At 40.6% G+C, this 27,975-nt stretch overlaps 1 protein-coding gene across 2 annotated transcripts; it reads left to right on the forward strand.

Annotated features, from left to right (window-relative positions):
- Positions 1–27,660, forward strand: CUNH6orf163 (chromosome unknown C6orf163 homolog). Of its 2 annotated transcripts, XM_032858077.1 has the most exons (5): positions 1–1,049; positions 11,638–11,732; positions 13,116–13,223; positions 19,410–19,612; positions 26,636–27,658. In XM_032858077.1, exons 1-5 carry the CDS (start codon positions 902–904, stop codon positions 27,069–27,071), a joined length of 990 nt encoding a protein of 329 aa, XP_032713968.1. In that variant the 5' UTR covers positions 1–901; the 3' UTR covers positions 27,072–27,658. The 2 variants fall into 2 exon arrangements, with proteins under 2 accessions (XP_032713968.1, XP_032713969.1); XM_032858078.1 differs by lacking the exon at positions 13,116–13,223 and having other exon boundaries at positions 26,636–27,660.
- Positions 27,661–27,975: the final 315 nt, after the last annotated feature.

A 27,975-nucleotide genomic window follows, 5' to 3' on the forward strand; every position in this document is an offset into this window, starting at 1 on the left:
GGAAAAAACAACAAAGAAAGTGTGGTTGGCTGAATAATGATTCCCCTGTCCCACCCCACCCCCAAAGATGGTCAGATCCTAATTCCTAGAACCTGTGAATATGTTACCTTATATGGCAGAAGGGACTTGGCAGATATGATCAAGTTAGGGATTTCGAGATGAGGAAATTACATTTATTATCGATATGGGCCTGATATAGTCACAGAGATCCTTGTAAGTAGGAGGCTGAAGATCAGAGGAAGAAGCAATGTTATCATGCACATGGGTAGAAAAGGCTACGTGATGTGAGATAATGAGCGAGGGAATTTGGTTGCCTCAGAAGGTGAAAAAGGCAAGGAAAGACTCTCCCCTAAATCCTCCAGAAGGAAACAACCCTGTTAATACCTTAATTTTAGCCTCGTAAGATTCATTTTGGATTTCTGACCTCCAGAACCGCAAGAGGATAAGTTTGTGTTGTTTTAAATCACTAAATGTATGGTAATTTGTTACAGCAGCAAAAGGAATCTCGTACAGAGTATCTGGGAAATGAATAGCTATACCATGCTCCTTGGGTCATTATTTCTAGTTGCTTTTATGAGCAAAGCTTGTCTTACCTAGCAACAGTTGCTAAGTAAATTTAACAATTTAATTCTAGAGTCTGAAGAGAGCCACTGCTTAAATCTTCCCAAATCCAGTGCCCATACCTCATGTGGCAAAGACTTTCAGAACCATTCTTTGCCATTAGGCACATAACCAGTACCTAATCATGGCAAATCATTTTATTCTTACCAGCCTCTAACGTTGTCCTAAAACCCTGAACCTCTAACAGCTTTCTTAAACTTCTAGCTTTTCTTAAAACTTTTTTTTTCATACCATAAGAGTACTTTAACTGCACATAGTAAAAGACATCTAAAATTTAATTATGATCAGAAATCCGAATTACACAAGCTTTGTTTGCTGTGCTGTTTGTAATAAAATAATTCCACCAGCCCCTTTTGGGGAAACCTTCAAACGGATCCATGAATACAAGCCATTTAAGACCCGCTTTTATACTCACAAAGATATACTGGGTAAGTGAATGCTCTTTTACTTTGTTCTAATATTTGATAGCATTATGTATCATTCTTTCTGCTGTATAGACTTTTAGCAGGTCTTCTGAAAGTTGCTTGTCTTACAGGGGTGTCTGTTTGGCACGAGAAGAGTGTAGGTTGAAAACTAGCTTCTCCATTGACCAGTTGTGTGCCTTAGACAGTACACTTAGCCTCTCAGTCTGTGTTATAGGGATGTTAGGGATCCTATATTAAATAGGGATGTTAATACCTATTTGTAGGTTGGTTATGAGGCTTTGATGAAATATTTGTTGACACATAATAGTACATAGAAGTTCTTTTTGCGGGGCAACTGGGTGGCTCAGTGGGTTAAGCCGCTGCCTTCGGCTCAGGTCGTGATCTCAGGGTCCTGGGATCGAGCCCCGCATCGGGCTCTCTGCTCAGCGGGGAGCCTGCTTCCTCCTCTCTCTCTCTGCTTGCCTCTCTGCCTGCTTGTGATCTCTGTCAAATAAATAAATAAAATGTTAAAAAAAAAAAAAAGTTCTTTTTGCCCTTGTCTATACTTGGGCACCTTCCTAACACATAGGAGAGGAAATACCTTTAAGTAACACCTTAATAGGTGGTGGGTGACACTATAACCTTTACTAGTAGCTGGAGACATAAATGTAGATAACGTGGAAATAACCTGAGACTATTTACTGTCTAAGCAAATCAGATTGTTATCACAGGTTTGCTTCTCTCCTTCTTCCCATCAGAGTTTGCAGTCTGACTTTGAGCCTTAAAATGTTTTCCTAAGGGCTCTCAAAATACTTCTCTGATCCTCTCTTCCTGTAACCTGGTAAACTAGTGATTTGATTTCACTCCTGATCTTTGAAAATATGAAAAGCTAAAGAATGGAGAATCTTTTGAAAACACTATAGTGTAGGGGAGATCAGATATGGAATCATCCTCTATAAATGTCAACACCAAAACTGATTTTAACTTTCAGTACATTAATTATAACATCTAAAATGATTTAACTTTTTATGTCCAGGCAGTGGATATCCATTCTTAGATGTGTGTTTATAGATCGATTCCTTATGCCTTCTGAGATATCTGAATCCAAACATTAAGTAGATAAATTAAATCTAACTAATTAGAAATTAATATTTTATATTCAGTGACCTCTATTTGTGATTGACTATTATAAGTCAAAAGAGTTAAAATTCTCTGTTCTTTTTAAATAAATTCAGGAGCATGTAGAAATGTCTGTATAAATGTTAAATAAATATTGCATAGGTCAGTAGTTCTCAACCATAGCAGTGCACACAGCTTTTATTTGTGTGTGTGTGTGTGTGTGTGTGTGTGTGTGTGTTTTAAAGATTTTATTTATTTATTTGACAGAGAGAGAGATTGCAAGTAGGCAGAGAGGCAGGCAGAGAGAGACGGGGAAGCAGGCTTCCTGCTGAGCAAAGAACCTGATATGGGGCTCCATCCCAGGATCCTGAGATCATGACCTGAGCCAAAGGCAGAGGCTTAACCCACTGAGTCACCCAGATGCCCCGTGTGTGTGTGTGTGTGTGTGTGTGTGTGTGTGTGTGTGTGTTTAAGTAGGCTCTGTACCCAACGTGGCGCCTGACATGGGGTTTGAACTCACAACCCTGAGATCAAGACCTGAGCTGAGATCAAGAGTCAGATGCTTAACTGACTGAGCTACCCTGGTGCCCCAGTTCACACAGCTTTTAAAACATTTGTTTTTACTACAGATATCTTAATACAGAGTCACAGGACTTAATGTTAATACAGACTCACTAAATTAGAACCTTCAGAATCAGGCTTCAGCATGTGTTGGTTATTTATTTATTTATTTATTTAAAATTTTTTTTTTAAATAAAGATTTTTATTTATTTATTTGACAGAGATCACAAGTAGGCAGAGAGGCAGGCAGGTGGGGCGGGGGCGAGATGCAGGCTCCCCACTGAGCAGAGAGCCTGACGCAAGGCTCTATCCCAGGACCCTGAGATCATGACCAGAGCTGAAGGCAGAGGCTTAACCCACTGAGCCACCCAAGAGCCCCTTTTTATATTTTTATATTTGTTTTATATTTTAATAGGTTTTCATTTGGAAATTGAGACTCACAAGTTTTAAAAACAGAACAAAGTTCCCTTGTACTCCTCCAGTTTCTCTCATTGGTATCTTACATAATGCTAGTATATTGTCAAAACCAGGAAATTGGTATTGGAACAATACTGTTAACTCAGGTGCAGACCTTACATTTATTTTTTTCTTGGTATACTTTATGAAATTTATCACGTGTAGGCTTACATAACCATCACCACAATCAGGACAGAGAACTGCTCTGTCACCACAAATAACTCCGTGTGTTACCCCTTAACACACCCTACCCTGAGCCACTGGCAACCACTAATCTGTTCTCCATCACTATAATCTTATCCCTTTGAGAATGTTATATAAATAGAATCATATAGTATGTAAATCTTTGAAATTAACTTTTTTCACTCAGTGTTATGCCCTTGAGATCCATCCAAGTTGTTCTTTGTATTAGTAGTCTTCCTTTCCAGGTATTTTTTTTTTTTTTAAGCTATGCGGGAATCCTCTTGTACAATCAGGGTTGAGAACAATTAATATAAAATAATGAAATTTGGGGGAGGAGTCAAGATGGCGGAGAAGTAGCAGGCTGAGACTACTTCAGGTTGCGGGAGATCAGCTAGATAGCTTATCTAAAGATTGCAAACACCTACAAATCCAACGGGAGATCGAAGAGAAGAAGAACAGCAATTCTAGAAACAGAAAATCAACCACTTTCTGAAAGGTAGGACTGGCAGAGAAGTGAATCCAAAGCGACGGGAAGATAGACGGTGGGGGGAGGGGCCGGCTCCCGGCAAGCGGCGGAGCAACGGAGCACAAAATCAGGACTTTTAAAAGTCTGTTCCGCTGAGGGACATCGCTCCAGAGGCTTAACTGGGGTGAAGCCCACGCGGGGCCAGTGTGGCCTCAGGTCCCGCAGGGTCACAGAAGGATCGGGGTGTCTGAGTGTCTCAGAGCTTGCAGGTATTAGAACGGGGAAGCCGGCTACAGAGATGGAGCCGAGGAGTGAGCTCACAGCTCGGGTTTACCTTGAACCGGTCGCAGGCTCGGTCAGCTCGGAGCGCGGCCGGAGGCCAGGGTGACTGGAGCAATTGGGCGCTGTTCTCTGAGGGTGCACTGAGGAGTGGGGCCCCAGACTCTCGGCTCCTCCAGGCCGGAGACTGGGAGGCCGCCATCTTCATTCCCGTCCTCCGGAACTCTACGGAAAACGCTCAGGGAACAAAAGCTCCCGAAAGCAAACCCGAGCGGATTACTCAGCCCGGCCCCCGGTAAGGGCGGTGCGACTCCGCCTGGGGCAAAGACACTTGAGAATCACTACAACAGGCCCCTCCCCCTGAAGATCAACAAGAAACCCAGCCAGGACCAAGTTCACCTACCAAGGAGTGCAGTTTCAATACCAAGGAGAGCAGCGGAATTCCAGAGGAGGAGAAAGCAAAGGACGGAACTCATGGCTTTCTCCCCATGATTCTTTAGCCTTGCAGTTAATTTAATTTTTTTATCTTTTTCAATTTTTTTCTCTTCTTCTGCTAATTTTTTTTTAACTTTTACCCTTTTCTTTTTTAACGTTTTTTAACTAGTTTATCTAATATATATGTATATATTTTTTCCGTTTTATATTTTTTCATTATTGGTTTTCTTTTTTTATTTGTTTCTTTTTTCTTTCTTTCTTATTTTCTTTCTGAACCTCTTTATATCCCCTTCCCCCACCCTCACGATTTGGGATCTCTTCTGATTTAGCTAAAGCATATTTTCCTGGGGTTGTTGCCATCCTTTTAGTATTTTACTTGTTCCTTCACATACTCTTATCTGGACAAAATGACAAGGTGGAAAAATTCACCACAAAAAAAAGAACAAGAGGCAGTACCAAAGGCTAGGGACCTAATCAATACAGACATTGGTAATATGTCAGATCTAGACTTCAGAATGACGATTCTCAAGGTTCTAGCCGGGCTCGAAAAAGGCATGGAAGATATTAGAGAAACCCTCTCGGGAGATATAAAAGCCCTTTCTGGAGAAATAAAAGAACTAAAATCTAATCAAGTTGAAATCAAAAAAGCTATTAATGAGGTGCAATCAAAAATGGAGGCTCTCACTGCTAGGATAAATGAGGCAGAAGAAAGAATTAGCGATATAGAAGACCAAATGACAGAGAATAAGCTGAGCAAAAGAGGGACAAACAGCTACTGGACCACGAGGGCAAAATTCGAGAGATAAGTGACACCATAAGACGAAACAACATTAGAATAATTGGGATTCCAGAAGAAGAAGAAAGAGAGAGGGGAGCAGAAGGTATATTGGAGAGAATTATTGGAGAGAATTTCCCCAATATGGCAAAGGGAACAAGCATCAAAATCCAGGAGGTTCAGAGAACCCCCCTCAAAATCAATAAGAATAGGTCCACACCCCGTCACCTAATAGTCAAATTTACAAGTCTTAGTGACAAAGAGAAAATCCTGAAAGCAGCCCAGGAAAAGAAGTCTGTAACATACAATGGTAAAAATATTAGATTGGCAGCAGACTTATCCACAGAGACCTGGCAGGCCAGAAAGAGCTAGCATGATATATTCAGAGTACTAAACGAGAAAAACATGCAGCCAAGAATACTATATCCAGCTAGGCTATCATTGAAAATAGAAGGAGAGATTAAAAGCTTCCAGGACAAACAAAAACTGAAAGAATTTGCAAACACCAAACCAGCTCTACAGGAAATACTGAAAGGGGTCCTCTAAGCAAAGAGAGACCCTAAAACTAGTAGATCAGAAAGGAACAGAAACAAGATACAGTAACAGTCACCTTACAGGCAATACAATGGCACTAAATTCATATCTCTCAATAGTTACCCTGAATGTTAATGGACTAAATGCCCCAATCAAAAGACACAGGGTATCAGAATGGATAAAAAAACAAAACCCATCTATATGTTGCCTACAAGAAACTCATTTTAAACCCGAAGACACCTTCAGATTTAAAGTGAGGGGGTGGAAAAGAATTTACCATGCTAATGGACATCAGAAGAAAGCAGGAGTGGCAATCCTTGTATCAGATCAATTAGATTTTAAGCCAAAGACTATAATAAGAGATGAAGAAGGACACTATATCATACTCAAAGGATCTGTCCAACAAGAAGATCTAACAATTGTAAATATCTATGCCCCTAACGTGGGAGCAGCCAACTATATAAACCAATTAATAACAAAATCAAAGAAACACATCAACAATCATACAATAATAGTAGGGGACTTTAACACTCCCCTCACTGAAATGGACAGATCATCCAAGCAAAAGATCAACAAGGAAATAAAGGCTTTGAATGACACACTAGACCAGATGGATATCACAGATATATTCAGAACATTTCATTCCAAAGCAACAGAATACACATTCTTCTCTAGTGCACATGGAACATTCTCCAGAATAGATCACATCCTCGGTCCTAAATCAGGTCTCAACCGGTATCAAAAGATTGGGATCATTCCCTGCATATTTTCAGACCACAATGCTCTGAAGCTAGAACTCAATCACAAGAGGAAATTTGGAAAGAACCCAAATACATGGAGACTAAACAGCATCCTTCTAAAGAATGAATGGGTCAACCAGGAAATTAAAGAAGAATTGAAAAAATTCATGGAAACAAATGATAATGAAAACACAACGGTTCAAAATCTGTGGGACACAACAAAGGCAGTCCTGAGAGGAAAATATATAGCGGTACAAGCCTTTCTCAAGAAACAAGAAAGGTCTCAGGTACACAACCTAACCCTACACCTAAAGGAGCTGGAGAAAGAACAAGAAAGAAACCCTAAACTCAGCAGGAGAAGAGAAATAATACAGATCAGAGCAGAAATCAATGAAATAGAAACCAAAAAACAATAGAACAAATCAACGAAACTAGGAGCTGCTTCTTTGAAAGAATTAATAAGATTGATAAACCCCTGGCCAGACTTATCAAAAAGAAAAGAGAAAGGACCCAAATCAATAAAACCATGAATGAAAGAGGAGAGATCACAACTAACACCAAAGAAATACAGACAATCATAAGAACATATTACGAGCAACTCTATGCCAACAAATTTGACAATCTGGAAGAAATGGATGCATTCCTAGAGACATATAAACTACCACAACTGAACCAGGAAGAAATAGAAAGCCTGAACAGACCCATAACCAGTAAGGAGATTGAAACAGTCATCAAAAATCTCCAAACAAACAAAAGCCCAGGGCCAGACGGCTTCCCGGGGGAATTCTACCAAACATTTAAGGAAGAACTAATTCCTATTCTCCTGAAACTGTTCCAAAACATAGAAATGGAAGGAAAACTTCCAAACTCATTTTATGAGGCCAGCATCACCTTGATCCCAAAACCAGACGAGGATCCCATCCAAAAAGAGGACTACAGACCAATATCCTTGATGAACACAGATGCAAAAATTCTCACCAAAATACTAGCCAATAGGATTCAACAGTACATTAAAAGGATTATTCACCACGACCAAGTGGGATTTATTCCAGGGCTGCAAGTTTGGTTCAACATCCGCAAATCAATCAATGTGATACAACACATTAATAAAAGAAAGAACAAGAACCATATGATACTCTGCATAGATGCTGAAAAAGCATTTGACAAAGTACAGCATCCCTTCCTGATCAAAACTCTTCAAAGTGTAGGGATAGAGGGCACATACTTCAATATTATCAAAGCCATCTATGAAAAACTCATCACAAATATCATTCTCAATGGAGAAAAACTGAAAGCATTTCCGCTAAGGTCAGGAACATGGCAGGGATGTCCGTTATCACCACTGCTATTCAACATAGTACTAGAAGTCCTAGCCTCAGCAATCAGACAACAAAAAGAAATTAAAGGCATCCAAATCGGCAAAGAAGAAGTCAAACTATCACTCTTCGCTGATGATATGATACTATATGTGGAAAAGCCAAAAGCCATCCACTCCAAAACTGCTAGAACTGGTACAGGAATTCAGTAAAGTGTCAGGATATAAAATCAATGCACAGAAATCAGTTGCATTTCTCTACACCAACAACAAGACAGAAGAAAGAGAAATTAAGGAGTCAATCCCATTTACAATTGCACCCAAAACTATAAGATACCTAGGAATAAACCTAACGAAAGAGACTAAGAATCTATACACAGAAAACTATAAAGTACTCATGAAAGAAATTGAGGAAGACACAAAGAAATGGAAAATTGTTCCATGCTCCTGGATTGGAAGAATAAATATTGTGAAAATGTCTATGCTACCTAAAGCAATCTACACATTTAATGCAATTCCTATCAAAGTACCATCCATTTTTTTCAAAGAAATGGAACAAATAATCCTAAAATTTATATGGAACCAGAAAAGACCACGAATAGCCAAAGGAATATTGAAAAAGAAAGCCAAAGTTGGTGGCATCACAATTCCAGACTTCAAGCTCTACTACAAAGCTGTCATCATCAAGACAGCATGGTACTGGCACAAAAACAGACACATAGATCAATGGAACAGAATAGAGAGCCCAGAAATAGACCCTCAACTCTATGGTCAACTAACCTTCGACAAAGCAGGAAAGAATGTCCAATGGAAAAAAGACAGCCTCTTCAACAAATGGTGTTGGGAAAATTGGACAGCCACATGCAGAAAAATGAAATTGGATCATTTCCTTACACCACACACGAAAATAGACTCAAAATGGATGAAGGACCTCAATGTGAGAAAGGAATCCATCAAAATCCTTGAGGAGAGCACAGGCAGCAACCTCTTCGACCTCAGCCGCAGCAACATCTTCCTAGGAACATCGCCAAAGGCAAGGGAAGCAAGGGCAAAAATGAACTATTGGGATTTTATCAAGATCAAAAGCTTTTGCACAGCAAAGGAAACAGTTCACAAAACCAAAAGACACCTGACAGAATGGGAGAAGATATTTGCAAACGACATATCCGATAAAGGGCTAGTGTCCAGAATCTATAAAGAACTTAGCAAACTCAACACCCAAAGAACAAATAATCCAATCAAGAAATGGGCAGAAGACATGAACAGACATTTCTGCAAAGAAGACATCCAGATGGCCAACAGACACATGAAAAAGTGCTCCATATCACTCGGCATCAGGGAAATACAAATCAAAACCACAATGAGATACCACCTCACACCAGTCAGAATGGCTAAAATTAACAAGTCAGGAAATGACAGATGCTGGCGAGGATGCGGAGAAAGGGGAACCCTCCTACACTGGTGGTGGGAATGCATGCTGGTGCAACCACTCTGGAAAACAGCATGGAGGTTCCTCAAAATGTTGAAAATAGAACTACCCTATGACCCAGCAATTGCACTGCTCGGTATTTACCCTAAAGATACAAACGTAGTGATCCGAAGGGGCACGTGCACCCGAATGTTTATAGCAGCAATGTCTACAATAGCCAAACTATGGAAAGAACCTAGATGTCCATCAACAGATGAATGGATAAAGAAGATGTGGTATATATACACAGGGAATACTATGCAGCCATCAAAAGAAATGAAATCTTGCCATTTGCGACGACGTGGATGGAACTAGAGGGTATCATGCTTAGTGAAATAAGTCAATCGGAGAAAGACAACTATCATATGATCTCCCTGATATGAGGGAGAGGAGATGCAACATGGGGGTTAAGGGGATAGGAGAAGAGTAAATGAAGCAAGATGGGATTGGGAGGGAGATAAACCGTAAGTGACTCTTAATCTCACAAAACAAACTGAGGGTTGCTGGGGGGAGGGGGGTTGGGAGTGGGGGTGGTGTTATTATGGACATTGGGGAGGGTATGTGCTATGGTGAGTGCGGTGATGTGTGTAAACCTGGCGATTCACAGACCTGTACCCCTGGGGAAAAAAATATATGTTTATAAAAAATAAAATTAAAAAAATAATAATGAAATTTAAGCATTCAAAAGTAATAGCCCACAGTTGTATCGCATTTTTATGAAGTTTTAGTACATTGATGGTCCATGCTTAGTCACCTTTCTCCCTGGATCTTTCATTATCATACCTACACAGTGTTGAGCCTATGTAGTATATGCCCATCTCTACCATAGTAGTCACTGCCCTATGTGCTTAAATTCACTAATCTAATAGCAAGACTCTTAATTCCATCAAACATGGATTTTCAGCTGCAGGTGACAGAAACACAACTCAAACTATGCATAAAAGAGAATTCCTTGACCCTTTAACAGAGAAACCCAAGAAGGATCCAGTACCGGGGCTTTCAGTCTATCCACGCTTGTTCTCAATGAGTTGGCCTAATTATTTACTACCAGCCAGACTTATTCCAGCAGCTGGGAAAAGAGTAGAAGTGTCCCAAACTGCTCTAAGTGCCTATTACCTCCAGCTTAGAAATCTCAGAGGAAAAAGCTATGTTCTCCTCACATCCTTACATAAAATCCTAAAGAGGAGCCTGGTTGTCCAGGTTGGAGCGTGTGCCCAAACCTGGGCCAACTGTGGCCTGGAAGATGGTGACAATATAATGGGTCAAGTAGATTGGCTGCTGTGATTTGCAGTCCCCCCACCCGCCGCCCTGAACAACCTGATGTGAAAGAGGAACACATATGTTCACAGTGACTTTGTGAACATAAAGTCACAATGCCCTCTCTGTACTTATTACCAAGCCAGGCATTAGGAGAGAGATACGGTAATACAAGATATGTTTTGTAATTTTCAGAAGTTGATCGTCAAGACCCAAACACATGAAAAGTTAATAATTCAGTAAATCTAAGATGTGAGAGTTAAGTGGAATGATAAGAGTTTAGACTGAGGAAAAGATGACGCTGTGTGTGCCTTGAGCACTGAGAAGGCTGGTCACCTGCACGCAGGTCCTGAGCCACATGATGGTCCGCTCTGGCAGGCGAAGAGAGAGCTCAGCTGCGGGTCTAGCTCTGTCCCTAGCTACCTGGTACCATGTCATCCTCTAACCCCTTTGGCTTTTATTTTCTTGTCTAAGTAGAGAGGCTATTATTATGGGAATATTATCATGTGGACTTTAAATGAGATAATTGACCGAGAAGTACTAAACAGCTACCTGCTTACTCACTCCACAATGGAAGCAGCTAAACCATGAAGACCTACACATGAAGAAAGGCCTGCAACAGAGTGAAGAGAGCATTGTGCTACCACTTGTCTGAGGGAGGTAACACCAGCACCCAGATCAGGGCAGAGAGAGGGGAGCAGGATAACGTGCTAATATCACTCTAATAATCTCTCACTGCTCTGCTCTGGGACCACAGAATGTGCTGTTTTCTGCCACTTTACTTCCCCAGTTGCTTATTGTGTGGCCTCAGCGTGAGGAAGGGAACAGACTGTCTCCAGACCCAACGATGCTGTGAGCTCCCTCCTCATTAATTAGGGAAAAACCTACCCTTTTCATCGGTATCTTTAAAGAAAAGATTGACATCTAAAAGGTATATCTTTTAGAGAACACTAATAACTAGGTGATAGTGAAAAGGAAAAAACAGCCTGTGGATTCTTGTGATTGTTTTTCTTCAAATACACAGGTATCGGGGCAGATATTCTGAGTAAAGAAGAGCAATTTCAAGAGGCAGCACTCAAAGAACTTATTGCAAAAGCAGAAGCTGACGTATGGGTTCAGGTAAAAGAAGCTGGATATCAACCTAAATGCATGTTTATGGTTCTTTCACTCTCTGGGTTTGTCTGAAACCATTGGTAGAACTGACTGAATCCTGGTTATCTGTGGGACCTTGGGCAAGTTCTTCAACTCTGCAGTCTCAGCTTCTTCACGTGTAAAAGAGGAACCGTAAGATTCTATAGGATTGTTGACGGAGCTCAATGAAATAATGTTCTGGAACACAGGAGGTGTTTAGTGAGAAGCAGACGCCATTAGGAGCTTCCTTCCTTCTGAATTGCCCCTCTGTGTGGATGACTCCTGCTTACTTTAATCTCACTGGATTAAAACATAAAAAACAAATCCTTGTTGATAATTGCTTATTATTGCTTCCTATTTGTACGGTGTGTAACACCCCTGACCAAGTGCCTAGTTTTGCCAAATTCTGCATTACGGTCTGCTCTCCTTGCTCCATTCTCTCCAAAGTCCTTGATACCTTGTCCCTGTGACTGCTGAGGGTTGTAGTGGTAATTTGAGTGTGTTGGGACTCACAGTCAGGTCCCAGACACTTAGCTGAAGCAAAATCTCAATCCTTCAGCCCCTACTTCTTCCAGTCATAGACAGAATAACAAACAACTTCCCAAAGAGAATCTCTGTGAGACCAGGACAAGCCACAGTGCTTGGAACCTTAATTCTCAGTTTCTTTATAACATAGATATCATAACAAAGAGTGTTAGAATTGTCCAGCATCTGTACCAGCGCAAGCTTTGTATTAGAGTACTTTGAAAGTGCAAAATGTTCCAAGTGCAAAGGCTAATATGAATAAAAAGCCTTAGTAGTCATCTCTCTTTATCAATAAGAGTAAAATTCACATCAGTTGCAACCTGTTACTTATACACCCTAATACAAAGCAATGCTTTTATGAGTAATCTCCAGTTTGCACGTCAGCATATCTAATGATGTAGGCATTCTCTTCAGATAAAATAATAAAACCTCTTTCTGAACGTCTGATGGAGGTCAGGGATGGTGCTCAGCCTCCTTTCTCTGCAAGTTCTAGCTTTGTGCATCTTTACACTTCTCTGTATTTTCCAGATTTTCTGGAATAAGCACACATTCCTTTGACAGTCAGTCAAGCAAGAAATACAGTGCCAGAGAAAAGACAGCTCAGCAGCTTACAGTAAAGCTCTCTTTAACAGTTCACAGAATAGTGATGTTAGCCATCAACTGGGGGATGTGGCAAGGCATCTCTGGCTGAGGCAGCCAGTTTGCTGTGGGAGATTTGAGATGGAAACAGAACAAGTAATTAGGTGCCCCATCGTGGTTGCTAATTTTCAGTGAACGTTAAAAATTTGTGTTAATGTAAGTTTATACATTGTAAACATTAATACATATGGGCTGTTTCTTTCAAAGGCTGATGAGCGTCAAAAGCAAGCAGTCGAGAAAGCACTTGAGGAAGCAAATAACCAACACAAAATTGATATTCAGATTCTGAAAGAAGCACACCAAAAAGATTTACAGGTTTTTATGATGACTTGTTTGTTGTCTTTGTTAAGGGTACATAGGTTAGTTAAAAGCTCTGGCAAACGAATGAGAGAAAAAACAAAATATGTAAAACCTCGATGGATGTTTCCTGGAGGTTGGATGGGAGACCCAGGATTTTTACAGAAGAGATGCTGAGCTCACAGATGAGAGCCGCGGTGATGGATGGGTGTGGGAGAATCCCATGGTCTCTGATGTGATGAATCCAAACTTTTATGGGGTTTCAAGGCCCAAAGGAGCTACCCCGTCTACTTTACCCACCACATCTCTTGCCCCAGCCCTTCTCTCTCACTGCCCTTTTTTGGGTCCTCAAACCTGAATGCACCACCTCCTTCCCACCTCAGGGTCTTTGCAGAATGTTCTTCCCCCACTTCATGGGATTTAGCTCAAACATGGGATTTAGCTCAAACTTGAGGGAAGTTTTACCTGATCAGCTCTTCCCTGCCACAGTACTGCCTTGACACCTTGTCCCCTTTTACAGCGGTCCTCACCCGTCAACATTGCAGTTAAATAGCCTGATTACCTCTGCCCCACGCATGACAGTAGCCTCCAGTAGGCATGTCTCTCATTCCCACTCTAGCCCAGTGTCTAGCACAGAGCCTTGACTTAGCAAATGTTCAAGGTGTTCAAGTTGGGGCCAAACAAAGGAAGTAGGCTATTTTCTTCCTTCTCCCAAGCTCTCTGATTGCCTCCTCTCTCCTCAATTTGCTTTTACTGCAGTGCCTAGAGGGACCCTAAGCTGTTACTGAAGTATTTCCTGCAGCACCAGAGGGCATAAAATGAGGGGTCCTCTTTCTAACCTGGATCTTGTTCAAGCACACAACTGTAGGTAACTGGCCCGCTTTCCAGGCAGAGGTCCAGGAATTCATTATTTAGTTAAGTACCTCAGTTACAAAATCTGATCAAAGAAAAAGGATATAGAACTGTTTTCATATGGCAGCCACGGGAGGGACAGGACAGGATGTGGTGTAGATGCGATGATTTATGGGCAGAGGCTGGAGGGAAGGTGGCAGAAGTCTGGCCCCAGATTCAGCGTAACTTAATAAGAACAGAACTAATAAACAATTCAGGGGCTACCAGCCCATTTATTCATTGTTTCGGTAATGAGCACCTACTGTATATCAGATGGGTATTAGATGAGATTAAATAGACTGTCCTTGTCCTCAAGAAATTTGTTGGCAGGAAAAGGAGCTCTGCCCCAGGATCCTCCCTGCTTGGCTCTGGTGGCCGTGGTCCCTGAGAAGTGGGCTCTTTTAGCTCAAAACATGAAGAGCATTTAAGCACATCTACATGGACTGCTGCACCACTGGCATCTGCCGGTATGGCTCTAAGTATTTAAATACTTCTCTATCAGTTGATAACGACCCCCCCCTTCCAGTCTCCCTGGCTGCTCCATCAGACTCCAAGACCTCCCCCAATCCAGCAATGAAGGGGGCAACCCTTTAAAACAGTGGGGGAACTTCAGGCCCCTGCACCAGTGCTGCTGTCAGAGAATATACATTTTGAATATCACTCTTGGCATTAGGCTGTGAAAATACAAGGATGACCAAGCTGTGATGCCAGTTTCAAGGAACTCATGTTGATTGTACCCCATATAGCCTTTGCCTGGAGTTGATACACTTGGTGCTGAAGTAGAATTCCTAAGAAGATGTGAAGGGGAAAAGTTAGAAGGAGGTTGACCTTTCTAAAATATTCGTCTAGGGTTTGGGAATTCACATTTATACTGCCATTTCAGGGACATATCTTCTTTTCTTTTCTTTTTTAAGATTTTATTTATTTATTTGACAGAGAGAGAGAGAGAGAGATCACAAGTAGGCAGAGAGGCAGGGGGAAGCAGGCTCTCTGCTCAGCAGGGAGCCTGATGTGGGGCTCGATCCCAGGACCCTGAGATCATGACCTGAGCCGAAGGCAGTGGTTCAACCCACTGAGCCACCCAGGTGCCCCAGGGACGTATTTTCTTAAAGATTTTATTTATTTATTTGAGAGAGAGAGTGTGTGCACACACACACAAGTGGGGGTGGGGGAAAGGGAGAGGGAGAAGCAGACTCCCTCCTGAGCAGGAAGCCTGACACAGTACTTGATCCTAGGACCCTGGGATCATGACCTGAGCTGAAGGCAGATGCTTGACCAACTGAGCCATCTGGGCACCCAAGGATATTTTTAGTGTAACAAAGGAGTGATTTGTCTTTAGAGGGATGCGTAAGATTGTTTCAACTTAGGGTACCCAGACATACACATCATTATTGCTTCTCAAGTGGTGTCTATGAACAACCTACTTTAGAGTCTACTCACCTAGGAGCTTAACACGCAGATTTCCAAGTCCCACCTGACCTACACAGTCAGGGGCTAGGTTTTTAACCAGCAGCCCATGATTCTCACATGTATTACAATTTGAGATGGCCAGTATGAAGAGCAGAAAACCAAGCTATTCTAAAACCAAATGCCATTAAATTCAGATACGTAGATCTCATCAGGTATTACTCTTTTATGATATTAAGAATTTGGGATGCCTGGGCGGCTCAGTTGGTTAAGTGGCTGCCTTTGGCTCAGATCATGATCCCAGGGTCCTGGAATCGAGTCCCACATCGGTCTCCTTGCTCAGTAAGGAGCCTGCTTCTCCCTCTGCCTCTGCCTGCCACTCTGTCTGCCTATGCTCACTCTCTCTGACAAATAAATAAATAAAATCTTAAAAAAAAAAAAGAATTTGGCATAAGTCTCGGTGCTTGCTGTTAAACAAAATTTCAAGATCTTATCCAATGGATGACAGGTAGGTAGTACTTTGCAAAGACGTTTATATTAACGTTTTCCAAATACAATGATATTGAAAACGAAATGATAACATGGAAGCTAAGGGAAAATTAGAGTAGAAAATATAATGAAGTCAGGAGTGAATTAAAAACTTAAAAGTGTATATATGCATCAGTTCCTGTGCAATTATTACTATTTGGGCCTTGAACTTTCTGGCAGTCAGTGCAAAGAGGAAAGTGCCATGAATCACCATGTCCATTAGGCAAAACCAAATCAGATACTCAGAGAGGCCCAGATATTCCTACACGTGATAGCTGAGAGAAACTTCTCCTAAGGGAGACATCGTGTCATAAATGTCTGTCACACATCAGCGCAGCAAATATGATGGATTTCATGAAGCTGTTACTTACAAATATCTCAATATATGAGCTGATTTATTCAAAATGCATTTCAGTAAAAGTAATTTAACTGGGAGACTTTCCATTGAATATGAACACTGCCAGACAGTCAGTCATTGAATTATTTTTGTAACCTTAAATATATATTCCACATACTTTGTGAGGCAGTAAAATGATTTCGCTTTTAATACACCATTACATAAAAGAAGGATTCGTTTAATTCTTTGAATCCCAGTTCAGAACACAGCCAAAATTAAGGGCTGGAGTGTCATTTTAAAATTCAGTGATTCAAATAGAAATAATTTATGGTACTCTTTCATCTCTCTAAAACTCAACCATTCAGCAATCTCAATTACTGAGAATATACTTGAAAACCCAGAAATAATTTAAAATATCCCTGAGGAATTTAAATAAAGCCTCCGACTACAAGACAGAAACTCAGGCTTATTACTCATAGCAGAACCTCTCCATTCCCCACTCAAATGTTATTTACATTTAACCTGACAGCCTGAACCCAGCAGATGTGGCTGCTCAGTGTCACAAATCCAAAATAGATTAAAACCAGAAATGACAAAAAGGAGCTCACAGACAGCAATGAAAAGAGGGTCCTCAGCACAAACCTGTGAAGAATAAGAAAAAATTACAAAAATCAGATATCAGATCTCAAAAAGCAAAGCAGTCTGGGACCATTTCTAACAGAGACAAGTAGCCCAATAACTTGAACAATTACTAAGTATAGTATAAAGTATTTAGCTCAATACAGTTGTTCTCTTTTATCTACCAGCCTGGGTCATCAAGAAGGGTTAAAATATGTTCACTATATTCTTTTTTATGAAGTAAGATAAATGTTAAAGACATTTAGAAGTATTTCCACGTAAAATGTTTTATCATCAAAAAGTTCTAGTCTTCTCAGAGACAAAGCCTTCTGCATATGGAAAACCTAGCTGGCATTTCTAAATAGCCAATGTTTTCTTTAACATTTCTTTGTAAATCCATGAGCTGAGGCCATGGAGAGATTCTTAAAATTGTTTTGTTGTTTTATTCCTTTTTTAAAATTGTCTCCCTTGGAGTAGCCAAAGTGGGAGGTTGAAAACATTCCTTCTCTTGAAAAAACTGAAGTCTTGGGGCACCTGGGTGGCTCAGTTGGTTAAGTGACTACCTCCAGCTCGGGTCATGATCCCAGGGTCCTGGGAGCGGTAGAGCTCTGCATTGGGCTCTTGGCTCAACAGGAAACCTGCTTCTCCCTCTCCCACTCCCCCTGCTTATGTTCCCTCTCTTGCTGTGTCTCTGTCAAATAAATAAATGAAATCTTAAAAAAAAATCTAACAAATATTTTGTTGAAACACTTTTTTTCTAAAAAGCTAAAGTAGTTACAGTTTCCATTGAGACACAGAGTTCAAAAGAAAGAAAGAAAGCAGACATCCTCACTGTGATTAGAAGATTGTACAGGGTTTCTGGAATGAAAATAAATTGATGAATCTCTTGGAAGACCCTAGCATCACAGCCAGCAATAAAGCAAGAAATTGTCATTGAGAATCCTGTTTCTGTTCCTAGTTCTGTGAAATAACTTCTTTATGCCCTCTCGTTATCCTTAAAATAGAGATAAAAATTTACTTTTAAGTGAAAGTTTGAAAACTCTAGACAGAATTCATTGCTCCTCCTTTCTTGCATTTCTACTAAAACACTCTGCATGATTAAGTTGCTGGTTTCCTCTAGATCTGCATTAGACACGGAGTCCTCAAGGAGGAGGATCCCAGTCTTCTTGTGTTTGTACTATATGGGCCTAGCACAGTGCCTGGCATACAGTGCAGTTAGTAGCCATTTCCAAAATGGTTACAAGGTTTTCCTTGAGAATCTGTTTTTCTTGAGTCCTGGTTTGACTAGTGCTTCCTGTCTTTACTTGTGCAAAGGCATCAGGTCCTTCTACTCTGGAGCAATGAAGCTCTTGTTCCTGTTCCCTTGGTGAAAGAGAAAGGGCCCCTCAATGCTAATGAGCTAGAATGCTCAGATGGCAAGAGGACCAGCAGACAAGCTTCTGTGACTACAGTAATGGGCAACTGTTAGCTGCTTGACCCTCAGGTTCCCTCGTACCCAGGAGACACTTGGGAGACATAGTAATTATTTCTGTCATTTTCCAGGATTGACTTCCTAAAGGAGAATCATATTATATATCCCTAACATGATATTATATTTGGACAATCAAAGAAAAAAAGATCTATTTTCCTTTTTGCATATTAGGGAATATTCCAATATTACTTATAAAAATATTTATGTTTTATGGTTTGCAACATTTCTGGTATTAACATTGTGTAAATGAAAGTTTCCATATTATACACAGTCTTCTATTTATTTATTTATTTATTTGAGAGTGAGAGAAAGCATGAGGGAGAGAGAGAGAGTCTGTGCCCAACGTGGAGCCCAAGGCGGGGCTTGATCTCATGACCGAGCGATCATGACCTGAGCTGAAATCAAGAGTTGGATACTTAGCCGACTGAACCACCCAGGCGCCCCCTGCAGTCTTTTAAATCATCAGTGTTCACAGGAGCATATTCCATCAGGTTGATGAACTATGATTTGAATAACCTTTTAGTGTGTATTTTTATTTTTTATTTTTTTTTTTAAAGATTTTATTTATTTATTTGACAGAGAGAGATCACAAGTAGACAGGCAGGCAGAGAGAGAGAGAGAGGGAAGCAGGCTCCCTGCCGAGCAGAGAGCCCGATACGGGACTCGATCCCAGGACCCTGAGATCATGACCTGAGCCGAAGGCAGCGGTTTAACCCACTGAGCCACCCAGGCGCCCATAGTGTGTATTTTTAAACATCAAAGCTTTAGGGACACCTGGGTGGCTCAGTCAGTTAAGCATCCGACCCTTGATCTCAGGGTTATAAGTTCAAGCCCCACATTGGGCTCTTGTGGAGCCCACTTAAAACAAAACCAAAAAAAATATTAAAAAAATAAGTAAAAATAAAAATAAATCAAAGCTGTAACATCTCAACCTATTTAACTGTTGCTTAAGGAAATGGCAGCCAAAACCAAGATAGAGGAGCACCAAAACATGGAAGACACACTACAGAGAGAACACTTGGCTGCAGAACAACGCATGGTGCATAGAATCCAGAGGATTATGATGGAGTGCCACAGGGAGAAGGTCCAGGCTGTGGAGAAGGCTAGGGCTGAAGAGAGACAGATGGCCCAAGAAGCAATGCAGGCCCAGAAAAGGTATTCCAGAGAACACATTTGCAAATCAGTATCTTACTCCGGCCAAAACAGCTCGGAGCAAGGGCTATTAGGTTGAGACACATAGGTGGATATTTCCCAGGTTCTGTGTTTTAACATTTTTATTATGGAGTATTTCAAACATAGAGAACAATACGTAATATATTGTAGAATGTGTGTGTGTGTGTGTGTGTGTGTGTGTGTAGTTTAAAGAAAAATAGCATGAATATTCAAGGACATACCACTCCTCTGAAGAGACTGAAAATTGCAAACACTTCTGGCGCTCCCATGTGTTCTTCCTCAATCACATTTCCTTCCTCTCCCCCCACTCAAGAGATCACTACCATCCTAAATAATGTGCTTTGCATTCTGTATCTCCAGTTTTAAGAGGCTGAGGAGAGGAATCAAGAACTATTTCCCCATAAACACATAAAAGTCAATCTTTACATTTGTTAGCTGATATCATATGCCAGCATGTATTGTGTTACTTTTGGTCTTTTCCTTACTACACAAGTAATACATGCTGTAAATGGAATTGACACTTAGAAATATATAGGGCAAAACATGCTAAGTCCTGACTCACTGCTTAACTACCCTCCCTGTCTCCCAGGGACATTCATTTTAAATAATGGGGCCCAGGTCTTTCTGTGCCCTTTTGACATTACGTCTTTATATTTGTACATAATCAGAAATAATTTCTACATAAATCAGATCGCTTTTTTTAAAGAATACCAAAGTAACCATTTTTATGTGTGCAACGAACATTTAATGGAATTGGACACTTTCAACAGAACAGCAGTCAGGATCCCTAGTGATTATTGGGACCAAGAGAAAAAACACAGTTTGCAGCTACTAAGTGACCTGCCTAAGATCATGCAGCTTCAGCAACAGAACCAAGACTGAAATCTCTGTGTTTGGCCTTGTATTCTAGGACTTGTCTGTTTTGCTTTGCTCTTTGACTTAAGGAACAAATCTGTGATTAATGGGTAAAATCTTTGTTAGAACTGTTTAGAATAGGGCCAAAGGTCAAATCCTATAGAATGTTTATTTTGCAGATAAATAAGAGTGAAGGCTGCAGCTGTGACTGTTTCAGTGGTACCTTCCTTCATGCACAGGCTATAAATCATTGTTGAGATGGAAAACGAAGGTGAAAGAGGATTCTGGGAGAAAGTTAGAGAAGGTGGTGGTGCCCAAATGAGTTGTGGTCCAGTGCAGTGAAAGATTGTATCCTCCTCTCCCTTCTCCCCACCCTCCATCTGCAGGAACTCTGTCTCTCCTGTAGAAGGTCTATTCCTCCTGGGTCTACTCCTCACACACCTGCAGTGTCTGCTCCTTCCACTTTGCTGCTTTCACCATCCTACCCCCCCCACCCCCGCCCTGCCAACCTCTGGCCCTTTCCTCTGTGAGGGTTGAATAGAAGATTTTCGATGGCTGCCTTTTATTAAGTAAGTTGACTAAAATTAGGGAATGGCCATGTCTGTTGTTTAAGAATATCCAACTAGAATGTCCATTTTTTCCATCGATGTATTCCAAATGCCTGGAAGAGAGCCTGGCACATGCTATACATGCATTAAATATTTATTAAACAAAGCTTCGAATTTGTTCCAATTAGCTGAACCCACTCTGCAGCACATCAGATCTTATTTCTAGACATTGCTGGATTCCAGTGTTCTTTAGAGCATTTGCAGAAATGAATATATGGAGAAGGACCACTGTTTAGAATTTGACTGTAGATCTTTTATTTGACTATAAACTTCCACTGAAGAATTAAGGATTCAGAACATTTACATATTATGATAAATATGCTAAATTCACAGAAAACTTTTTTTGTGGACTGCGGTGATTATCAAGGAAGGAAGGAAAGAAGGAAGGAAGGAGAAGGGAGGGAGAGAAGAGAGCAAGCAGGCAAGTTTTGCTTAGAAAGGTTCTAAGTGTTTTCTAGCCCAGGACAAAGGCATGAATGAAGGGACTGCTCAGGAATTTTTGTGTTCATGTCTATAATTGCTAATGATAGCTACCCTTAGTTAACATGCAGCACATGCAAGGCCCTTTGTGTGCTTCTCACTGAATTCTCATATCCCTTCCCAAGGCATTCTGTCATCCTCTATATCTTCAGATGAAGTCCCTGAGTCTTAAGAGAGTGAGTGAGCAACCTGCCAAATGTCAATAGAGAAGAGGTGACGGGGCCCGTTGTGAACCCTGGTCTATCCCATACCAAAGTTTATGACCTTCCATTACACTGCCCTGCTCATTTCACTAGAGCTTATAAAGTGCCTTCTATGGATGTGGTCCTGAGTTCTGCTGCAAGGAAATAAGGGTGTTTCCTCAAAATGTGTAGTGACTAAAGCATGGCTACCCCATAGACCAAGGCTAGATGGATGGGTAGAAAGAACACATAAATGCTGGGAAAGTCCTGAAAAGATCAAGTGTGTTGGCTATGTGGTAAGCTAGCTTTGTTGGAGGCAGTTAGTCTTGGGTTGGGCCTTAGAAAGGGGAAGGAGATCCCATTTTTGAAAGACTGGAGAGAGTGAGAGCAGCACCAACAAACATGTAGAGGGAAGGTAGATAGTGTAATGAGGCAGAACCAAGGGAAGGTTAAGAATAATCCTGAGATAATAGATGTGCCACTAAGGGGTGGCCTCTGGAGATGTCCCCCCACTAAACCTATGCAATGCCTGTCACCTCAGGTTGGGGAAATCACTAGTCCTCCTGCAAGACCAGGGTGCAGTAAGTTCCCAGGTGGAAAGTTAGAATATATTTTCCTCCAAACACATGGTTATAACTGATTAAAATAGTGCTAACCGTGCTATAGTTCAAGTGAAAAAATGGGTTAATAGTTTGTTGTGGGTTCATCAGGCAAATGTTCAGTATCACTCTAAATACTTGATGTACAAATGAATTTTGGGAACAAATCCCTTTATAATTTAGGAATTGAAGAAATGGAGAAATGAAACATTGGTCCTTATTGTCTTAAGAACCAAGACTTTTACTGATGGACATAGAGAGGAGATTGAAAAGTGCTTTTAGCAACATATAGGGAAAATGAAAACTTCACTTAATAGGTAGAAGGGAAGGAACAGCCTGATATTATTCTTTAAACCTGTGAGCAATATAATTTGTACCATTTCAATAACCTCCCAAACACACAGAGAGAAAGCTAAGAGAGTCCCTAAATAGAGCAAAACACAAGTCAGCTGCTAGTATGGTTTTTCCCATGCTTTATTTTTTCCTCAAGAGTCTAATGAGGTTGGATTATTATATATTAGATTCTATTTTTATTTACTAATCTAGTTTTCTTCTCTGAGAACCCATTTTATAAAATATCAGTCTGAATCCTATAGATATATATGAACACACACTAAAATTATTCAATTTCTAGCCAGCACTGCATGTAAATACTGTGTATCATTTTGAAATCCCAAGATTAGAGCCTCATAAAGTGAGAGAAGGCAGATAGACCTCACCACTTAGAGAAAGAAGGATAAACATTCATGTCATGTCAGGAGGGTCATTGGAGGTCATCCAGTTGAACTTGCCATTCCTTCCGCTGGATGCCTACTAGGCACTGGTGAGCCTCCTGATTCCTTTTGTCCCAGGAATTTTACAGTTGGTTGAAGTGGTTGATTAAAATGCTGAATGCCTTACTTGTCATGTGCTTCCTAATGTGGATCCAGAATGTGCTGGGTCTCATCCTCACATCCACACTTGGCTTCTAATTCTGCCTCTCCCCAATGCATAGTGATCCTCCAGATATTTCAGAAGAGAGAAAGGCTGTCCAAGCATTCGTTTGGAGGAGAAAAGAAAAAAAAAAAAACAAAGAGTACTAAGCCAGTTCCTTTACTCCTTCCCCATATAATATGATTTCTAGGCCCTCTTTTGAGAAAAAAAAAATGTTGTGGGTAATTTGTATAAATCAAAAAATATTTTAGATAAACCACAAGAATTGACTTTTTATGATGAATATTTTACTTATGCTAAGAAACCTTTTTAAGCATGAATTATTTCAAGCTTTAATAATGCTCTAATTTAGCTGTTTTTAAATTAATTGTTTGGCATAAAATATGTTTTGGGGAGAACTACGTCTATACTACCCATTCTTTCACTCATTTATTGGTTACCTGTTGTATACACACCAGACACCATGCCAGACAGGGGAGATAGAAAGCTGAATGGGTGCTCCAGACCATCTCTCCATGCCCTGCACCCACTTTCCTCCTGGCTTCAATTCTTTCAAGGAAATTATCAGAATTAAGATCAGAGATACTCTGACCTTAAACCAAAAGGAGTGAATCCCACCGGATCAGAAATTCAAGCTCTGACATAAGCTGAGAGAAGTTGGAAAGGACATTTAAAAAAATACCAGATCGTTTTAGTGAGAAGAGATCTCTAGAGCAAGGTGTTTTAGGCCAGGGTGGCGGTGGTGGGGTGGGGTGGGGTGAGGTGGGTACTATGGAGGGTGGGAGCTGGAGTCATCTAAGATGCACTTTATTTGAGCAGTTTTACCTAGGACCAGCTCTGGTGGCACCTTCTAGTTGGCCCCATAGATGAATACATCCCCTGTGTGGGCCGGGAGAAAACCAGGCAAAGCCAGCAGGAAGCTCGCACCTGGATGGGACAGAGCTGTGGTTCCTGAGGAATACCACTTCCTCTGTGGAGATTTGAACCTGGCTCAAGGAAGCGTCCTACCAGTTCTTCCTAATCAAAGCCCCAGGGTCCCTAGTTGCCACCTTTATAGCGTCTCCAAAATCCTGAAGATTCTATGAAACATCAGACTAAATCATCAGGGTGTGTGTAGAGGCTCCCTCCTGGCTCTGGCCACAGTGTGACTTCTTTTGATGGCACCTCCATTCTCCTGTGACCCAGGCTAAGAATCGGGAAGTTTGTCTGGATTTTTCTTCTTTCTGCCTCCCCTGTATCCTTGCCAACACAAACTCTGGCACTTACGGCTTTGTAATATTTCTTGGACTTATCCTTTTCTCTCCCTCTTCCTGCCCCTTTCTTTTTTATCATTAATTCAGACCCTAATCATTGCACACCCAGAATGTTGCAAAATATAGTACCAGTTCATCTCTCTACTTCACCCCATTACTTTTCAGTTTAAACACTATTACCAGAATAATAATTCTAAAATGTTACTTTCCTTGTGTTGTCCTCCTGATAAAAAATTTATAATTCTCTCTCACACTATTGCAGCAGGTCATGATTAAGGGCAGGAGCTCTCCCACTTGCTCAGTTGTGTCACTGAACAATAACTAAATCTCCTTAAGCCTCAATTTCCTCCCCTCTTACATGGGAATAATTAGAGGTAATAAATAAAAATTGTACAATCTTCAGTTATTATGAAAATTAAGAGATGTAATGGATGCCAAATGCTTAACATAGTCCCTTGGACACAGTACATATTCAGTAAATATTAACCCTTGTTATTAATCATAGATGTAGCCTAACTGGTGAGAAAAGGGAGGAGAGAAATAGTGCATAGCAGCCACAAAGGCTGAGGACAACTGATATTTACCTCACGATTGGGGAGGTCTGTCACGTTTGAAAGTCAAGTTGAAAGAATCAGAGACAATGAGAGAATTGCATCTTGGAGGTTAGAAGTTAGGAGATGGGGAAGGTGCTAAGTCTTGGGAAGATTGTATTAGACTCAGAGGCAGAGGGTGAGGATTTTCAGGAACAATCGTACATATTTGAATCAACATTTGTAAGTTATTTTATTCTCAAATCTTGGAAGGTTCTTCTGAAACTAGGTTAAGCAGAGATGTCCACCAAAAATGCATGCAATGGCTAAAAGCTTTTGACCTGGACTTAGACTGCCTGGGTTGCTCATTTTGCCCCTTGTACTGATTAAATGAAATAGGGCAAGTCACTTAACCTTTGCGAGCCTCAGTCTCCTCATCAGTAAAACAGGCGGACTCATAGACCCACCTCATGGACTCGTTTTGAGGAAACGAGCTAATGTATGCATGGGTTGCTCATCCGCTTACTTGCCTGGGACATGGTAAAAATTCAACACAGTTGGCTGCTATGAATTACATATAGTTACATACATTACAACCAGAGGCCTGTGAACTCATTAGTGGTGGTTCTCCAAGAGTGGTCCAAAGAATGCTCAGTGTCCCTGAGACCATCAGGGGGTCCCCGAGTTCAAATCTATTTTCTTAATAATACAAAGATATTATTTGCCTTTTCATTCTCATTAGCTCATGAGTACAGAATAGCATTTTCCAGGATTTTATGACGTGTGATATAACAACAGATTGAAACAATATGAAAAATCCATCTTTTTTTCTATTAAGCCAGACAAGCAGAGTTTTGCAAAAAATATGAAATTATGCCACTTTTCTTAATTTTGGTGAGAAATACACTTTGGAAAGTATATTTTTCATAAAAAGGTAAATTAATTACATTTAACATTTAATAGATTTAATCATATCTTACATAAATGTGTAAATATTTTTTGATGTCTCACTTTTAATTCTAATTCTAATACTGTCAGTTTTGCCAGGTATCACCCATACAAACAAAAGTTGTTTGGGTTTCTTGGTCATTTTAAGAGTGGAAAGGTTTTGAGACCAAAAGGTCTGAGGTGGCTATCGTAGAGAATTGTTCAGATAAAACTGTGAGTATAATTTCCTCCCCTTTGGCTAAAGGGAAGTAGCTGGATTGATAGAAATACTTTCTCTAGTGGTTTAGAACTCTGACCCAATTTCTTCATTTTTAATCACATTGCATTCATGTTTTTCTGGCCACAAAGGACTCAGGTCCCTAAAATTACCATCAGACACTAGGCTAGTAGACCTCACCCTAGTCCGTGGCAGGGAAGACAGTGGGCGATCTCCCTTCGTAAAAAAGGTTTTTGGATTGCTAACAGCTAGTGTAATCCAAAAGCTCATCTCTACCCACCTGTCTCAGACTGATGGCTCATCTGAACACTGCCACAATTTCTCATACATCTGAAGCAAAAGATGTCGCTTTGTTTTTAGTGGTTAACCCATCTAACTTCTAAATCCCTATCTTTTCTAGAAAAGCCATGGAGGAAATTTTGAATACTGGTATAACAGCTATAAAAGATCAGAGCAAGAGTTTGAACCAAATGATAAAAGAAAAAGAACATGAGATGAACGTGTACTATTGCATGGCTCAGAGACAGAAGCAAGAAGAGGTCCAGGAAGTGCTTCAAGAAGCAGAGAAGACACATAAGACCACGCTTGGAAATGTGATGGATAAACTCATTGACACTCAGGGGGAGCTGCTGTCCATAGCGAAACAACTAGGCATTATGACAAACTGGAAAGATTTCCTGGAGGAGGAATTACAGGAAACAAGGGAAGCATTTCAAAAATACATCAATTATACATTTCCTAAGCTTTCCCCAGGACATGCAGATTTTATTCTACCAGAAAGAAAGAAAACACCTTCCAGTCTTGTTATTCAGGAGAATGAAACAACTCTCGATTAGAAGTCTTTGACTGAAATTTCGCTACAAAAGTCAATGTTCCAAAGACTAAATAAATCAACTAAAAAACCACTTATTGATCCCCAGTTATATGGAGGGTACCATTGGGCTGCTGGCATTTTGATGGAAAACCAAAATACTCAAAAAGCACACGCCAGGCTACATTGAGTTCTAAGTCTTTTTGAGGAGAGAAAACAGTGAAAGGGATCAAAACTAATTAGAAGGGGGAAAGTTTCTTGGAAGAAGTCCAAATAAATTTCTATAATTGGCTTTATTCTTGCCTACATCAGACATGTAGCTATTTTAGTGTTTGTTGCAGTTAAAAACAAGTAAAGGGATATGTTTTTAGATTGTTGCTATTGTGGGGAGGTGTGCTAATTTCCAGTAAAGACCGTTATTTGGTGAAGTCAATAGCATTGTAGGGAAAAAAGCAATTTCCTTCAAATTCAATAGGATAAAATTTAAATTCTGGGAACCCTATGCAAGCTAATTCAGAGAGGGCTGGCACGCTGAACATGGTACACAAGAGGACTTAAAACTCATTTTCACAGCAGTGTGTGAAAGGTACAAACCAGTAACGCAGTCACAGATAGGTTAAGTCACTTTCTCAAAGTCATACAGCTTGTAATGATCACAACTGGAGAGCATGGGTCTTGAGTCCACGCTTTTAGTCATTATTTTGTTCAGCCTGAACATCAAGGCCTTCATGCCTGGTTGGTACTCTGCAAGTGTGTGTCTGGGTGGATTCTATGATGAGGACAAGAAGAACGTGGTCTGTTCTCTCTGTCTGGCATCATTTTTGTGTCCTGGAAGTCGAAGGATGTTATACCTGATTGTGGTATCTGAGTTATTGGAGTCACCCACCAGATTCAAATCTGAGTATATACCATAAGGGAACAGAAGGAAA

This window comes from Lontra canadensis, unplaced genomic scaffold (genome assembly GCF_010015895.1).
Source record: "Lontra canadensis isolate GAN:19392208 unplaced genomic scaffold, GSC_riverotter_1.0 scaffold14, whole genome shotgun sequence".
NCBI classification, from domain to species: domain Eukaryota; kingdom Metazoa; phylum Chordata; class Mammalia; order Carnivora; family Mustelidae; genus Lontra; species Lontra canadensis.

Bases quoted from the DNA above. Each gene is read 5' to 3' on its own strand.
- CUNH6orf163 (XM_032858077.1), top strand. From the start codon at position 902: ATGATCAGAAATCCGAATTACACAAGCTTTGTTTGCTGTGCTGTTTGT. The intron at 1,050-11,637 runs GTAAGTGAATGC...TCAAATACACAG, and splicing joins TACTCACAAAGATATACTGG to GTATCGGGGCAGATATTCTG. The intron at 19,613-26,635 runs GTATTCCAGAGA...TATCTTTTCTAG, and splicing joins GCAATGCAGGCCCAGAAAAG to AAAAGCCATGGAGGAAATTT.